An 18630-nucleotide genomic window follows, 5' to 3' on the forward strand; every position below is an offset into this window, starting at 1 on the left:
GTCACCACGTGGATGCTGGGAACCCAACCCAGGTCTTCTGCAAGAGCAGCAAGTGTTCTTTAACTGGTTAGCCATCTCTCCACCCCCTCACCGAAGGACTTTTTTGCAAAAACACTAGCCCAGTAATTTAACTGCTCAGCTCCAGAGCAATAACTATTTCCCATTATCATAAAACAAAGGCAGCTGGAGATAGAACTGTTCTTAACTCAGCACTGAAGTCTTTCTCATGGACACAGTCTACACCAGCATGTGCAGAAGTCCCAGGCTCCTCAACGGAGTGAGTAGGAATGTTAGTGACTCCCCAGGACAGACTTTTGGCTCTTTTCTAAACATGCCCATGCTGTTCCTATTCAAAGATACCTTTTATCCCCAAGTCCAACTTGAATCCTATTTCAATCACCCCTGTAAAATACTTTTATGACTATACTAAAGCTATACAGTATTATCCTATGTCATATCTACATACTTCAGCCAATAATTATATTTTAGATGTACATTATTAATTTGTCCAGGTTTTAGTTTTGTGTCTTCAGTGAGATTATGCTTTTGGGGAGGAAAGGTAATAAATTTCGGAACTATAGTTTCTGTCACAAAAATTAGCATAAAACAAGGAATGGTAATATACATCTATAATCCCAACAACTTGGGAATTGAAGACAGGTAACATGAGATACGTATCAAGATCCTGTCTCAAAACTGATTAATTTATCATTAGGCCTAGTCCATAACCATAAGTCATCCTCAGCACATGTAAGTTATTCACCTTTGGAAAATCTTAAATACACTTTTAAATCTTCTCAGCAATGTAAGAGGGTGGAAGAGCCAGAACATTAAATGGTTTAAACACTAATGTTCATTTGTTGAAAACTTTCCAAAGAAAAAAAATTGTCTAAAGCTGTTCCAAGAGTCTGGAAGAAAAACAGTCTCTGGTATTTATGAAGCAGAATTGTTGATAAAACTTCTATTAGCTGATTGTGTTCTTTGGCATTCTAGAAAATAATTCACTGTTTCAGCCTTTCTGTTCTGTTAAAAAGATATTTTCAAGCAATAAAGAAATGTTTTCACTTTTTCTTCTTTCTATGTTTTTCTTTTCTAATTACTCAAGTAAAACTACTTGAACAGTCATGATATGCAACTCAGAATGTCTTATCCGGGTACAAGATTCCCACAGCTAATGGAAGACACAACTTGACCTTCCTTATCACAGAGGCTTAACAGTGAAGGTCAATGGTGTGTAGCATCTCATAGCGTCAGATTTCCAGATTAGACCCATTCAGACCCGAGATCTACAACTGAAAAGGAACCTTGGCCATTAGCCTCCAGAAAAACTACTTACTCATATTTTAGTTAATTTTTTCCTTGTCAACGGCTATCAACTAAAAGCTCAGAAAAAACAGTTGCCAATATGAAAAAGGCTATAGTAATTGTGACAATAGTAATACTTATATTTCTACAACCATCAGTTTTATGCATAAATCAGGAATTGTCATAACTTCCTCCACATGGTAAAGGTAACGGATAATAATATTTAAAATAGTGAAGAAAATAAGTATCAGAGAGATTAAATGATGTGACGGAGAAATTTCAACATAAAAGTCAAGGCTTACCAATTAAACTCTCATGCTCTTCTGACTTATCTCAGTGCTTATGGGATAAAAGATGATTTCTCCAGTCCTGAGATCTGACTAGAAAGCTAGTACTAAGTATCAGCCAGTCCCCAGAATTACAAGTTTCCACAAAAGAATAGCTAGAGGAAGGTACAAATTCATCACAGCACTTATTTATTATAATGAAGTCTCACGTCTCCAGTACGAACCACACCCTGGTCAAAGCTATGGCCCTTGTTGCTGCTGAGCATAGTGTTTACTCCTAATGTATGCCTCCCTCTCTCTCTTGATAGCCCAGTAATTAAGTTCACCTTTATATACAAAATCCTAACCATCTTTAAGATCTTAAAGAGTGATTTGTCTTATGCCATCTTTCATAGACCACTCTAATTTCTTAAAAATGTATCGAAATTTAATTGTGGCTTCTGAGTGAAGTGCTTTCTATATTTGATGGCATGAATTTGTCAAAACATGACTAAGAGGTACAGGGATGCAGGCTACACGATGCTGATGGCAATTCACCCAAAGAGAGCTGACTTCTTTCTCCATGTCTTTCATGCTTACTGTAAATGTCCCAAACAACTGACAAGCTCATGCAGACAAGAACCATATGCTGTATGTAGCAAGGGGGAGGGGTAACCCGGAGAGCCGACAAAAGTGCATCTGACCGGGTCAGTGATCACATAAACCAATATGAAGTTGTGAAAAGAACAAAGGCTGTCCAAGGTCAGGTTTCAGTTCTGCTGTGGACCACACTCACTGACTATAGCAATCACACCGTGTCCCTGAGATTTGTCTCTCTTCTGTGAATCAAAGTTAAAAATGCTTACCTCCCTAGATTCCACTAAAAGGGGATTAAAATAACAAATGTGACTAGCGCTTCCTGGAAACCATAAGCACAAGAGACATTTTAGTCCATATCACTAATAAATACTTATATATTAGTGAACAAATCACTGTTTATAAACTATTAAGGATTCTTGCGTGAGAGTATTTAGCCAAGGTAAAAAGAGTTAGATTACAAAGGGACTATGGATTTACATCTGCTAATCCGTGGCGATTTTTTTTAAGAGCTCAAGGTGAATGAAGTTACTGAGTCGTGTGTCTCTAAAAACAGACAGTGACATCCCTGCGTTGTATATGCCTGCGGCTGGGATCCCACAGAAACACAATGGCCTTCTACAGCACCTGAGAACTGAAGCCGTAAAAGAAACAAGTGCAACTTTATTTATTAAAAAATAAGGCACTTTGTCTTTCAGCCACAAGTGTAAACATGGCTTAAAAACACCAGGCACCCTATTGTCATCAGTCAACAGAAAATGGACCACTTAGCAACTGACTACTTTCAGCATGTAGTCCCACCTTACTGATCTAAATGAACAGGTACTATGTACAGTCTTATGGAATTCCCTTTCCAACCAGAAAAATTATCCAGCTTATTTTTACATTTTCAAACTGCCTTGAGTTACAGAAACGTATTATAATTAGCAACCAAAATTGCTTATGACTTTTTACACTAGGAAAATGGTTAGAAGTCTCCATTTTAAGGGATGTTCTGATCAATGGGACAACATACCAGCAAACATCAGCTCTGACACATCAGGTTTGACGTGGAGGCAGGTGAAGAGAGGCAAGGGGCACCGAGCTGCATCGACCTTTTCCTTCAAACTACTCAAGGTCGTGTTCATTCTCTGTCCACATGCGCACACAAAAAGAACGAAATGGTTTAAAAAGAGATAGACACGGATATAGATAAAAGCTATTTGAATAATATGTTCAAGCAAACTAGTTGAATGTTTATAATAAAATTAAGTCCTATTATTTCTGGAAGTCTCTGGTCTCAAATAGACAACAAAAACAAAGCTCTGCAGAAAAAGTTATCTGTAGTGTCAAACCATCAAATCTCTGGAGACGGTATCAACATTTGACGTGGAGGGAGATGTGGCAGCTGCAGTGCTGGGAACTGATTCTCAGCTGGAGTCCCTGGCACAGGCTGTCATGAAATGTCTCCCTGCGGTGACACAGCAAGGACATTTGGTTCCTGTGGTTCACTTCTTTGTTAGACTCTTACCAGGCAAAGATTATGATCATTCCTCTGTCACCTTTCTTTATTATTCTAAAAGATGCATTATGTACATCTGTCTGCGCGTGGACATGTGAGTGTGAGTGCAGGTGCTCACAGAGGCCAGGGGTGTTGAATTTTCCTGAAGCTGGAGTTATAGGCTGTTGAGAGCTGCCAGACATTGATGATGGGAATTGAACCCAGATCCTCTGCAAGAGTAGTGCATGCTCCTATCTGCTGAGGAGAGAAAAATCTCCTCTCTTTCTATTTTTAATAGTACTCGTATTCACCATTTCACCTAAAGAGAGTGCTATTCGTGGGGGGAATGGACAGTGAAAATTTGACTTTTCGAAAGGAAAATATAAAAGTTATTTCACACATGTCAAACTGACAGTAGTTTGAATTAGTTGATGAGCACTCGTTTGTAGGGAAGAAGCCTACCATCTGGCAGGGCGTATGTGTTTAGCACATACACAGTTGAAGAAATGAGTGGAGTAGACTGTACAAAATGTCTTGTACCTGTTCTAATGCCAGACATAACTAATCTACATTGCCTACTACAGTTGAAAGGATTATAATTTGACCATGACTTACATTTTGAATTAGTGTTTCTCCTATTAACATCCCAAAGATGTCAGTAAAGGTAACAGGTTGGCCAGAACTTTTCTTCTTCCATAAAGAATCAACATATCTCTTAATTTTTTGTGGTGTGAGAAGTAAGAGAGGGTTGTGGCTAACATTTTTCATTAGCTCTTCATTAATCTCCTCTGGGCCTTTTTCTGGAAAATCAGGGTGAGAGTACAAGGTTGACATGTACCTGTAAATAATTCAAAACATCATTAGTAAAGATAAAGGGCATTCCATAGAAGTCTCCAAGGAAAGGAGGCACTCTCCAGCACAAGATAAAGAATGGTGAATATATTGGGCTAACTTCTCCATCGGGTTGAAAGTATTAATTTATTTAAGAAACAAAGATATCAGTCAGAAATGGCCTGGTCTATGATGGCAGCAAATTAGGAGAGAATGAATCTACAAGAGGAAAGGAGAGTTCTCACAGTTGTCAGGGAAGCATGGCCAGACTACTCTCCACTAGTCTGCCAGGAGCGATTGTCTTTATCATACTTACTGGACATGGATGACAACACTTTTGAGTCATGTGTAAACTGACCTTTCTGGATGCAAAAGCAGTCAGGAACCAGATAATCTCACTTTCCATGATGCTGACTTACATGGAGAAATGGGGTTGTGCACGACTGTGGATGCACGGAATTCGTGACGAATGTTTTTCTTTCTTTCTCCCTTCTCTCCTTAATTTTTTTTTTTGTTGTTGTTTTGTCTCTTTTTAAAATTGTGCATTGGCCAACTGGTTAAAACCCAAAACTTTGCCCAAAATAGAGCTCTGAATTTTTAAGGATATGAACTTGAGTCAAACACCCTAGAAAAGAATAAGGCCTTCCTGGCTGATGAAGCCTGTTGGTCACAAGATATGCGGCCACTTTGAGTGACAACAAAAATCGCCATGAGCCTGGAATTTATTATCCAGATAAGAAACATTCTGTTCCTGGTCTCCTTGCTACGAACCAAAATCTCTAGTACTGTAGAGGTCCTATAGAGAGATCCTTTACTTATCTGTCTCCCTTAACAAATTCTGACCTGCTTCAAGAAAAATAAACTTTCATTGTTATCATTTTCAGTCTTGGTAGATAACCTGGCATATGCAACAGCTTACTGCATGGACAGAACAAAATACAAGGAAAGATACTCTATATTCTACCCAAACAAATACATAAAATGGCATGTTTTCATCTACATGCATATCATCATGGCTTATTTTTCTCTTTAGGAAAGCAAGCCTAACTCTTACTGAGACCTGCTTTGTTTTAGGCACTATTCTGGTTAAATGTTCCTAGCTCTCATCTTAAAGATTCATAATGGCTTGCAAATACTCTGTTTTTTTGTTTTGTTTTGTTTAAAGAAGAATCAGTAAAGTAAATAATAGGCCCATATAATCAATAAAAAAGAATTAGAATTTAAAACATGCCCTATCTTTTGTAAGCTTTATTATTTTTTCATTGATTTGTTTTGGGTTTTTTGGCTTGTCTTATTTTGTTTCTTCAGGGTCTATTATGTAGCTCTTGCTATCCTGGAACCACTCTGTAGACCAGGCTGGCCTCAAACTCAGAGATCCACCTGCCTCTGCTTCCCAAGTGCTGGGATTAAAGACATACATCACCACACTCGGTTTGTTTTGTTTTATGACCTCACTATAATCTCACTATGTAGCATATACTAGCCATGAACTGCTAAAACTACTTTAAAGCCTTGAACATGTAGGCTTTATTATTTTAAACTACTCTATAAGATTTTAGTCCTTACTAAAAAATCATTCTCACTACATAATGAATGAGAATGTACTTTTGGATTCAGAGTTTCTTAAAAACAAGTTGAAAAAAATAATAAATTGAAAAAAATATGAATGGAAAATTAAAAAATCACGAACAGAATATATGCTTAACAACAAAAAAGAAAAACTACTTAAATGTTTTGATCATACCAAATGAATTTATAATTGTCACCTAACACCTGGTGCATTTAAGCCATTAAAAGCTTACCAGAAACTCTGGTTAGTACAATCATCAAATAACTATAAAAATACAGCACAGAGTACTTGAAAGATACAGTCTCTGTCTGCATGGATAACTGTCTAAAAGTCTACATCATGATTCATGCACATAAACAAAGACCCAATTTTCTAGACCCTGTTAAGCTTTAATAAATGCATATGTAGCTACGGGTGTTTATATTTAAGGTCATGAGAATAACTGAAAACAAAACAACCTTTAGAGACTCTCATGTGCTCAGCTTTTAAAATATCCAGAATATAGCTTGTTCTTTATGAGAGTTTTACAAGGAAATTCTTTGTTTTATTACCAAGAATGGTTGAAGATTTAGCTCTGTGGTAGAACACTTGGAAAGCATGTATGAGGCCCTGAGTTTAATCCCCAACACCAAACTAAACCAAACCAAACCAAGAAGTCAACACAATTACTCAGGATAATTCTACTTCCACTGCCTGTAAATTATTAAAGTATTATCTAAATCACTAAGGATAATTCTACTTCCACCTCCATAGATTATTAAAATGTGTATTATTTAACTTCACATAGATTGCATGTTTTTTAATTCTAGAAAGCTTAGCTCTAAAGTTGTGTCACATGCCTATGAAGGCTATACATTACAGTATCCATTTTCTTACTTCAAACTAAATTTCTCTTTCCTTTCATTCAAGTATTCGATGTATCCAATTTAGTCTATTTATTACAAGGAACATTAAGTCTTTTTCTGAATGAGAGAGAATGAACAATATGAACAAAGGAAGCAAAACTTCACATCAGAGATCAGTTGAGTCACAGAGTGATTTTTTTCATTTAAGGCCAAGTGAAAGGGATTTGATGTGGTCATTCTGCCACTGGAAGATGTTATTCTTTCTATGCACAGACAGATATAATTATCTAAATTCTATTTACATTGCAGTACAACTTCTTCATCTATATTTAGCTGAATTTTGGATGAATCAATATGAACTGTAACAAATACACTTCCCAAAGACTTGCCACTAGCAAGATCTAAAGGTTCACATTCTTCCTTGTATTTCTCCCAACATCCACCCCTGCTGCAAGAAAAAACTCTTCCTTAGTTATTAAGAGGTTGCTTAAAATCTCAGACAGTGACTATATCAGAGACAGACCTTTTCAAAGGAACACAATGTATACAGATGTGAGCCTACCACTCTTCTGATCGCAAGGAGAATGGCTACCTTATATCCTGTTTTATCCTCCAACAGGTGAAGAAAGCTCATTCAATTTCACTCTGTCTCTACTTTTCATTTTTTCTCAGGAAGCACTTGGCTTGGGAACTTAATCTCCAGTTTACAAAAACAAAACACAACAACCTAGACTAGTTTCTTGGCATCGAGTTAATGGTCTTTGTTGTTCAACCCTTATGAACACATATTCCTTAGCATTCACAAGGGTGAGTTGGATATCCTTTCCATGATATCATTGTGTCTACTTGGATTTGAGGTTTTGCTCTAGTGCTAGCTAAAAATAGAATAATAGGCAACTAGTTTTTTGTGCAGTTCTTGGAGATTAAATGGCTTTCTGTCTCTTGGTTTGACCCAGAAGAAAATATAACTAGTTTTCTGCATATAAGACTACCTGAAACTCACATATATAACTCCAAGTGATAATTCCACAAATAAGTCTCCATTTTATATCCCAGTTATACCAATCAGGTTTCTAAAACAGAGTGTCTTTGGCAGAACTTCTATAAATCAATGAATGAAATGGTCTTATATTTACTTACATAAGGGTCTGTAAGTACTTAATTATAATTTTCAACTTATTAATATAAGATACCTCATTATTTCTACATAAATGCATTTAAATGTAAAATTTTTCAATGCTATACCATTCCAGGATGAAAATGAACACTAAATTCAATCCCTATATTCAAATCCTATAGCCCACAGTACAGATTTCAAAGTGTTAGTGCCCAGCCCCTTGGACTTGCCTAATTAGAACCTGTGTGTACATTTAGACTCTTTGTACTCAAGAATGTGCCAAGGTAGTTCTCCTTCTCAATCAAGATTCTGGATAACTTGAGAAGACCCTCCACATTATTCTAGGAATGCTCCAAGTTAGTGAACATTTTCATTCTCAAATTTTATGTTAGCCAATTTAATAGAAGGGGCACTATCACCATTGTCTATAGACATGGAGAGACTTTGATTTCTCTTTAGAGGGTAATTCCATACAAACAGGTGATTAAAATTATAAAATATATAGCCCCTTCCAGTGCTACAAGATAACAGCTCCTCTGAGGAAGAGAGCTCTGTTAAAAGCCTAAGCAAGAGAACACAGAATTATCATCATGACTCTCCTAGCTTACTCATGCCAAGCCTCCTGAGTTTATATTTAATGAGTCACAGGAATCATCCAAAAATAATTTCAGAAATAATTACTGTAAAGGTAGCTACAGTTATAAGAGAAGCTTTGTCCAACCTAAAATTTTATTTTGTGATCACAAAAAACTGTCTGGGAGGTCCAGGACTATTCCACATGTATTTGTACTATCCCATTTATGCCAAACTACTGTCATGCCTCCATAGAATATGAAACATTGCAGAATACTGAAGTGTAATTTGTTTTTCCAAGTCTTTCTGAATTCCTTCCTCTGAACTTTTTCCTTTCTTGCCTATCTTTCTTAAACAAGAATCATTAACATGAATCATCCCCAAGCCTTCTTGTATCTCAGGAAATACCTCCTCTTCTCAGTACAATTTTCCCCACGCGTGTGTTCCACCTTACAATCTGTCTCTAAGTCTTTCCTATCTATGATCTATTGACATTTTGCTTTCTTGTCTTTCAACTACCTTTATGTGTTGTTCCCTTCACCTCAGACATCTACCTAAATATCCCAGTCTCTTAAATTTGAAAAACCAAACAGGCAAGCCCCATAGTGTCCTCAAACACTGACTATTTTTTCTTTCTTACATGTGTTTTTTTTTTCAGGTTTCACATTGCCATATTTGAATTTCTGCTTTCAGTTCATGTAATTTCATGACTGAAATAACTTTTATTAACTTAAGTTGATGATTCCTAATTAAAACCACAAACATTTTCCAAACTCAACCTAGGCTGATTCTCAGAGCTCTCGTCATCCCTGGCCTCTGGGACCCATCTTTCACTTGACTCTCCTCTCTCAGGCTTTCTCTCGCTGTTTCTATTAGTTTTCGTCCTCCTCTTTGGTCCGTCACGTTTTGCTGTTCTCAGGATTCTACAAATTCAACTATTGGTTACCACATCTCAGGTAGTCAGGTGGATTTGTGGAATCACCAAAGCGTGCCATGCAGATATAATTTGGCAAGAGGGAGGTTACGAAGAAAACCTGGCATCAAGGAGAGAAGCAGTGTAAGTAGTGAATGGTGACGTGGAGGAAAGAGCCATCGGAGAGGATGAGGAGAACCTTAAAAGACAGTTTGTGTGATTATCACAGTCCTTAGCTCCTAATTCCACCAGAAGAAATCAAGGAAAGTATGTACTAACCAACGGAAACATGGAATGGTCAGTGAGTGAACATTTATTAGAACAATTTAAAGATCAAGGGTGATTCATGGAAATGAAATAAAAATGATAAAGCTAATATTTAAGGGGGGAAGGTAGAGCAGACATCATGTCTGTATGAAAGTGTGGACAAATTTAAAACTCTCTTACATTTCATGGGACTTATTCTCGGTTCCTGAGAAAAGCATGTAAGAAGATATTGCCCAAATCTATGACAAAGGAAATGACTACAGGTCTAATCCATGTAACAAATACACAATTCTACCCTGGTGCTCAAGGGCTAGACATCGTTTATTGGATGTGTTTAAGAAAAGAGACCTCTTGCTGTACTCAGCAAGGGCCACAAGAATCAACTAAATATTGAGTGAACAAAACAATGCGGAGGCAAATAATAAAATTATTAGTAAGAGATTGGACAAAAGGGTCCAAGCATTCTCACCACATTACTCATTAAACAGGCAGGTGCATGCTCCTCCCTTCCAGGGGAAGAATAATGACAGGTTACACCCTGTCTTCAGAAGACATAAATCATGTTGAGGGCACAATGAAGGTGGCAAATGTAGCCCTGAGTTATTGGCTATTCAACTACAGAATCTGGTTCAAAATATTTAGGAAAAAAATATTTTTTAGCAACTCTAGATTATCTACATTGGAAACTCTACATAATATAGAAGAAGTAGCCGGTTAGCTCAATTGCTTAGAACACGGTACTAACATCATATCATACATATACCTCTCTAAGGGAAGATGATGATTTAGTATAAAAAATGTTAGAATATGGACCTTAAAACTGGTCTATCTAGTGATGAACAAGTCAGTTGGCCTGTGAGTCAAATTTTCTTTAGTTAAAAAAAAAAATGAAACTAATACCCACCTCACGGGATAAAACGGCACTTTAAAATGACACTTTAAAAATGTTGAACATGTAAACTACAACAATGTGACACATGAACTTTGCCATGGCCCAGTAACCAAACCAGACTTCTAGGTCAGAAGCAGACATATTGTAATGAGGCGATGTTCTCTCATTTGAGACATCTGAAGAAGACCATCTATTTGATTTTTCTCTTTGAGGGAATTCAGGTTTTTTTTGAGAGGGTGGTCCGAGACAGGGTTTCTCTGTGAAGCCCTGGCTATCTTGGGAACTCACTCTGTAGATCATGATAGCCTCAAACTCAAAGACCCACCTGCCTCTGCTTCCCGAGTCCTGGGATTAAAAGTATGCGCCACCACAGCTCAGCCATTGATTTGATTTTTCTATGTGCTGGTATGGATTAGGCACACTGAGTTTAAATGTATTAAAGAACTAGTTTAATATTTTGTTAGACAGCAACCAATGAGACCTCCTGCATTTGTGCTGCCCAGAGACATGTTCTTTCTTCTGTAGTCTACAACATCTTGCAATTTTTCCTATTTGCCCTAAAGAGGAAGATGAATACCTAGTGAATCATATAGACTTAGACATGTTTTCTGAAGGACTCCAAATCAGCAAATTATAGGAAGATTAAATTAATTATGGGTGGAGTATGCTATTCCACTACTGTCATATTTATCTAAAATTATCTTCAACTAGGCTAGCCTTTTATTTTATGTCCTAACTACAATTGTCACCAAAACAGGCTTTAAAGAGTAAACGGATGGCCAAAGTTTTAACTAAATACAAATGTTTATTATAATAAGACATTCTTAAGCTGATTGTGGCATCAGAAGGAAAGATTTCAGTAATTTAAAGTTCAGATTCAATTTTGTTAAATTGCCCTTTCCTAATGTTTGAGTTAGATAAATTATAAACCTTTAGAGAAATAAAATTCAAATAAATTAAAAATGTATACTAACCATGTGGAGCCTGAAAGACCAGCAATGTAGGTAGCACAGTCCAAAATCCCTGATTCATACAGTGCCTTCATCACACCAGAGAATCCCACCATGGCCCGGAAACCCCCACCTGAACCCAAAATGGCCACCACAGGGACCTGGAATGAAGCAACACAGAGATTGGACAAACAACAAAACCCACAAATTAATTTATTTTCAGTTCCAACTCTAAAGTTAAAAACATTTCACTTTAATATAAAGAAACATATATTACTCACATGTTGGCCATATTTAATTTTCTTGTGCATGCTTATTCATTTTATTTTGTATATTTAATGTTTTTAAAGAAGTGTTTCATTTTAAAAACCAAGAATCAAAGTCAGATGGGAATCAGATACTATTTCAGTAACAGTTATAATAACAACCACCATAGCAAAGCTCTATGCTTGTTCAGTCTGTTGTAGTCTGTAGCTTGCTTTCAGGGACACTGTTTCATTTGGTCCCTCAGATATTCTGAAAGGTGTAAAAAGAATAATGCTCCTTCTGTCAGTCTGACAGAAGTAATCTGTCAGTTGAGCAAACAGTTTGCTTCCAAGGTACAAACATTTACAGAGAGAATCTTTAACATTTGGTGACAGATCTGAAGCGAGGGGCAGGAGTAAGGCATGTGATCAGAAGCCATTTTTATTTCCATTTGAAAGAAGTGAAGCACCCACAATACACAGACGGCTAATAATTAGTACAACCGAGAAAGAAACTAAGGTACAATTCACATCAAAAGCCATGCTTTTTCCTCTTTGGCATTGTTACAGAAAAGGGAGATATATTCATTGAGAGAAATTCCCAGATGTGTAGGCAAACTGTGTTTCATATGCATCTATAACATCAAATAATATCAGCACAATTCTGTGCAGTATATGAGGAGTAAGTTTGGATACTAAAATAGTGTTCTGAACAGTCATTCTGAAATAGCATTCAGAGTAATAATGTGTGTATCTGTTAGTCCTGGATGCTATTTGAAGAGAATCAGATAAGAAATGCTGTTAAAAAGTTTTTAGGTTGTATTTGGACATAGCATCATTAATATTTGCGTGTAAATACGTCAAGAAATATTTCACATACTTTCTCGTAGGATTACAGGAAATGAACTTTCATTTACCAAAAATCCTGTGTTTTGATTTAATCTCCTTGATGCATGGGCTAACAAATACTATTATTTTTCTTCCTTAGAGAAGAAAGCTCTGAATTTATGGTTCCAAATATTCTAAAACAACAACAACAATAACAACAATTGTTTTTTCATCATTTGGGACAGAAATCTTTCTGAAACATGCCACTTCTTGTCTGTATTAAGTGGATTTAGGCTTTCACCATGTTGGTGCCCTTCAAAATCAGCTGCCATTTTGCACACCCTATGTGTCTACTTGAAGTAATTTCTTTAAACTATAGCTTTCTCTTTCATCATTGTTGCTGTGGAGTTCAAATCTGATAAGCAAGGTGGAATGTCTCTAATTTGAGTAACTTTTCCCTTGGTGATGGGCTGCTAAGATCAGGAAGGAACTGTATAGCACCTCCTTTAGACTTCGAACCATCAGCTTTCCTGGGCCTGGGCCTTGCTGGCCCATGCTGCAGGTTTGAACTTTCTAGTCTCTACAATTGTATGAACCAGTTTCTTAAAATGAACATCTTTCCACATAGATTCGCACTGTATTGGTCTGTTTCCTTAGTGAGGCCTGACACAGGGCCATGGGAAAACTGTCTTTTGTGATGGTTAGACCTTGGAGTCTATGGGAACCACAAATTCTTAGACTATTAGAAACCTTAACCATGTCAACTACTACCTAACTCTATTCTCTGACGAACATAAAATATTTCCTGAGTATTTTTAGGAGCTATGCTAGAGACTGTAAAGACACAGGTAGACATCACAGACACTGCGTGGCCTTCATCAAACATATTCTAATGGAGAAAGAAGACATCAAATGAATATTTGTAGCACTTTTAGGTACAATCATGGTAGATTCTGAAAAAAATGTACTTTTAAATGCAAAAGAAGAGCTTAATGCAATCAACTTCATGTTTTGAAAATGTCACTCTGAATTCTGGTTAGACAGAAAATGGCAAGGAGGACAAGAGGAGATACAGACAACAGTGATGTTGCTCTCAGTGTCAGGAGCGCTGAGATGGAGATACCAAGAGGCTCATTAGTGATGAAATCAAAGACGGAAATACAGAGATTAGATAAGAAAATCAAAGACCCATGATAAAGGAGAAGTTACAAGGTGAAGGAGCAATGTCTCCAATGCCAGAAGGACATCTGACATCATCTGACGTCATCTGACATCAGCAGCTAGTGGTCGGGAAAGATGGAGTGAGACGCTGTCGGCATCTAATTGTCATGAGACTGATGCAATAAAACAGGGAAGGCAGAGGCCTGAAGCATGAAAGGATGCCAAGTGGGCTGTGAAGAGCATGTGTATATTTTTTTTTTTTTTTTTTTTTTTTTTTTACATTTTTAAATAATTATTTTTATTTAAAAAATTCAAATAGTAAAAAGTATGACAATAACATGATTTACACACACCCATTACATAGATTTGACAAGCACTAACACTTTATCATTTACCTCTACCAAATTAGTTAATTAGTTGAGTTAAAGTATTTGCAATATGACTTTTTTTCAAAACCAAATATTTTTATGTCAACTCTAAAATGAAATGTTGTTTTCATAAATGTAGTACCAAATTATATTATTATTGATCCCAAGAAAATTAACAAAACTTATTTAATATTATCTAATGTCTTCTCTCTCTCTGTGTGTGTGTGTGTGTGTGTGTGTGTGTGTGACGTGTGAGTGCCTGTGGAGGGCAGAATTGGGCATTCGATCTCCTGGAACTGAGGTTAAGACACTTGTGGGCTGCTTGATCTGGTACTGGTATATTTTTATATAAAATATCTGTAGTCAAGTGGAAGCTGACAACATAGGTGGGGAGGGGACTGGAAGGACTAGATAATTAACATACTATGGTTCCTAAGAAGGGCTTGTGATGTGTGTCTGTTGTGGATCCACATTTGAAAGAAAAGGAAATCTCCTCATTGAAGTAGGAGAGAAACTACTAGGGAAAAGCATGGACGGCATGTGTCAACCTTACAGCCAAAACTTAGAAGAGAAAGATTTATGGATCTCTTATCTCTTGACTTTAATTTGCCTTTGATTAGGAGCCAAGTTATTAGCTGTGAATAGAATAATGGAAGAGCTGGAGTGAAAAATAAAATTGCTGCAAATAACTAAACAGCAAATAGGGAGCCTGGGATTCTGAGTCAAGGTCTTCTGAGGGACAGAGATGACCATGAACCTAGAGAATCTCCTTTGCATTCCAGCAAGTTCATTCCACATGGCCTGGTCAGTACTCTCCCACCTTCCCACCAATTCCAGTGTCCTCCATCACATCTGTTAACTTAATACATCATTAGTTTAACTTGCTTAAATATCTCTTGTCCAAACAAGACTTTGAACTCAGTAAGGAACCTTGGGTAAGAAGAACTTTTATCTTCTCCAGAAGCTAACATAGTTGTCTCAGTCAGTGATAGAGGACAGAAATCAGAACAAGCTTGAAATATAATTTCTAGGCCCTAATGGTCTAACAACAGCAAACAAAGATGGAAACAAAAAGAAGTTGTAGAATTACTAGTGAAAGGTGTGTTGCCTGCATTAAAAGTAAATGGTGGGGGAAAATGAGTAATATGGTAAGAAGGCAGTTCCTCCAAATACTAGTAACCAAACATAATAACCTGTCATAAATTCCTCAAGAGATCTGCCAGGGTAACAAAGAAGATGCAACATAAGAAAAGAATTAGTTCTCTGCATTTTTTTGAAACAGAAATTTAAGTGGAGGCTTCACTTTTCTTCCTGGCAGAAATCCCTCGGAAGCAGTGCTGTATTTTACAGATAGTTGGCTTCACAGTAATCAAAGCCACGTCAGCATCAGCAGCCAGCTTCCCATCTCATGACACCTTGAAGACATAGCTGGAAACCTGCCATCGCTTGTGACACATGGGTGTTTATCAGGTGCCTTTCCTCGGTCGCTATGTCTTGTTTCCAAGTGCACTTTGCCTTTAATTTGCAATAATATTGAAACCGTGTGTGTGTGTGTGTGTGTGTGTGTGTGTGTGTGTGTGTGTGTGTGTATGAAAGTGTGCATATTTATGAATTTAAGGAATAAAATTATGTTAAAATACTTAAAATACTCAGTTCCGGGAAAAACCTCATGAAATAAGTGAAATAAGCCAAGAATTGCTGTTCTTTCACTAAAAGATTTCATCATTGCAGCAATTTATTTTCATAGATTTCATTTCTAAAGATAGATGGGTAAATAGAGAGGAAGACAGAGACATGGGGTGTATTAGGTAGATAATGATAGATAGACAGACAGACAGATAGATGATAGGTAGATAGATAGATAGATAGATAGATAGATAGATAGATAGATAGATAAGCAAATGAAAGGACAGATTGCTGTGGATATCTGCTGTGAATGTGTTGCTCTGATTGGTTAATAAATAAAGTGCTGATTGGCCAGTAGCTAGGCAGGAAGTATAGGTGGGACAAAGAGAGGAGAATTCTGGGAACAGGAGGGCTGAGTCAGGAGATGCTGCTAGCCGCCGCCATGAGAAGCAAGATATGAAGGCAGAATTGGGAAAAGGTACCAAGCCATGTGGTTAAATATAAATAAGAATTATGGGTTAGTTTAAATGTAAGAGCTAATTATGGGTTAGTTTAAATGTAAGAGCTAGTCAATGATAGGCCTGAGCTAATGGCTGAGCAGTTTAATTAATATAAGCCTCTGTGTGTTTACTTATGGGACACTAGTGGGAGAGATTTGTCCCGACTGCTGGCAGGCTGGGACACAGGAAAACTTCAGCTACAATAGATCATCCAAAAAGGTTATAAAATGTATTACTGAATATTCACTGTAATTTAAACAAAGAAAAATGTTAAAGTAAAATTCAAATATTGTATATCAATAACTGTTCTCACTTTATTCTAAACTCTCTATAAATAGATGTCATTTTTTTTTTACTACTTGGTCAATTTTAGATGTTATTTTGCAGCTCTCTGCTCTGAAATATGAAGAATTTGAAACATATTTTTATCTCCTCTTTTAATGTGCAACTCAAGTCAGTTAAGTCATGTTGTTGAGCTAACTAGGAAAACCTTATTTCTGTATACATCTCTTGAGAGTGTTTTTCTAAAAAGGGTTAATACTTGTACGCCTTATTTAAAAAAAAATAATGTATTAGGGACTGGGGAAATGGGTCAGCAGTTAAAAAAAAAAAGCACTGGCTGCTCTTCCATAGGACCTGGTTTCAATCCCCAGAATTCACACGACAGCTCCCAGCCCTCTCTAACTCCAGACCCAAAGGATCTGAAACCCTCTTCTCTTCTCCATAGGAGACACACATGCAGACAAAACACCCAAACACATAAAATAAAAATAAAGGGGAAATTTTTAAAACTGTACTAGAGAACATAAATTATTCTAAAGTGCTAAAAAAAAAAGTGACAAAACTGTTAAACTGTGAAAAGATATGGAGTGAGCTGAATTTCCATTATTATTATTATGTGAAATAATCCAATCTGAAAAGACTTCACATTATCTGACTGCCCCTGTATAAGATTCTAGAAACAGGTAAAACTATGAGGAAAGAAGGAAGATAAGTGGATGTCAGAGGTTATGTGAGAGGGAGAATGAACCAGGTGGAAAACAATGGATATTCAAGACAACAAAACTATCCCCCAATTCTGTAGATATGGGTTATTGGACGTTTCTCAAAACTCATAAAATGTACATTCATTGCAAACCCTCACATAAACTATGGACTTGGGCAATTTTGCAACAATTGTTAAGTTCATTGATGCTAACAAGTGTACTGCTCTGATATGGAGTATTAACAGTCCAAGAATGTGATGATAAATGTTCTGTTAACACTACTGGGTCAAAGGATACCCAGACAGCAGATTAATAAAACAGTATTTCTGCATGCATCTCTGAGGGTGATTTCCAAGACTAGTGTTTGAATCAGTGGACTCCATAAAAAATACCTTCTGTCCTTTATGTGAACAGTCATGGCTTGATATGGATTCATGTCTTATTGCCCTTGGATGTCTATACTGCTGGTTCTCAGGCCTTGGGTCTCTGAGACATGATACCAATACCACCATCCCAGCACCCCAGCAATTCTAATCCTTAGGCCTACAGCCCTGGACTCATAGTCACAGCATCAAATCCTTCAGATGCAGATTAAATTGAATCCCTGTCTTCCTTGGTTTTCTACCTTATAGACAGCATATCATAGGACTTCTCAACTTTCAGTATATACATGAGCCAATTTCCATATTAAATATCACACACACACACACACACACACACACACACACACACACACACACGCATGCACGCATCCCTTTGGTTTTGTTCTAAGACTAGTATGTTATACACATGTGTGAATGAAAAGCATTAGGGGAACTGTCTGTTTTCTGCTCAGCTTTTCTGTGGCACTAACATTGTTTTTAAAGTCAAATTAGAAATAACTACTAAAGCTGACAACTATTACCAAGTAAGATCAGTGTTGAGTTGGACATCCTCAAAGTCTTTTCATTTTTGAACCACTTATCCTCCCTCAAAAGCTGAAGAGATAATGCTCATATTGAGGGATATATTTGAAGAAAATACTAAAAAAATTATCATTAGACTGTAATGACATTTAAAATTTCCCAACTCACATCACGTGTGGAATATAGCCCCTCACTCTTTTCTGGACCCAAGAGTTTCTTCATGTTCTCCTTTATGTTCTCTTTCCTCTGCTGTCTGAAAGCTTTCTCCTGATCACACAGAGCCATGCTGAACCGTAGGTCTGGGCATGAGCTATGATAGAAACAGAGAGGTCAATGAACCAGTGTTCCCAGAAGCCTTGTTTTACAGTATTCCACCTCTGAGGTCGCTCAAAGCTTCATTAATAC

At 37.0% G+C, this 18630-nt stretch overlaps 1 protein-coding gene across 4 annotated transcripts in view; it reads right to left on the minus strand.

The window, feature by feature from the left end:
* Pla2g4a (phospholipase A2 group IVA) overlaps nt 1-18630 on the minus strand; it is a 272464-nt gene that overhangs the window by 38484 nt on the left and 215350 nt on the right. For all 4 annotated transcript variants that reach the window (XM_052737131.1, XM_052737130.1, XM_052737132.1 and 1 more), the window contains 4 exons: nt 18394-18535; nt 11631-11767; nt 4264-4486; nt 3184-3298 (listed from right to left, as the gene is read on the minus strand). In XM_052737131.1, the coding sequence (XP_052593091.1) occupies nt 3184-3298; nt 4264-4486; nt 11631-11767; nt 18394-18535 (617 nt within the window). The remainder of the gene's footprint in view (nt 1-3183; nt 3299-4263; nt 4487-11630; nt 11768-18393; nt 18536-18630) is intronic.

Source organism: Peromyscus californicus, unplaced genomic scaffold (assembly GCF_007827085.1).
Source record: "Peromyscus californicus insignis strain IS unplaced genomic scaffold, ASM782708v3 Scaffold_14__1_contigs__length_90479793_seg_2, whole genome shotgun sequence".
Taxonomy (NCBI): Eukaryota; Metazoa; Chordata; class Mammalia; order Rodentia; family Cricetidae; genus Peromyscus; species Peromyscus californicus.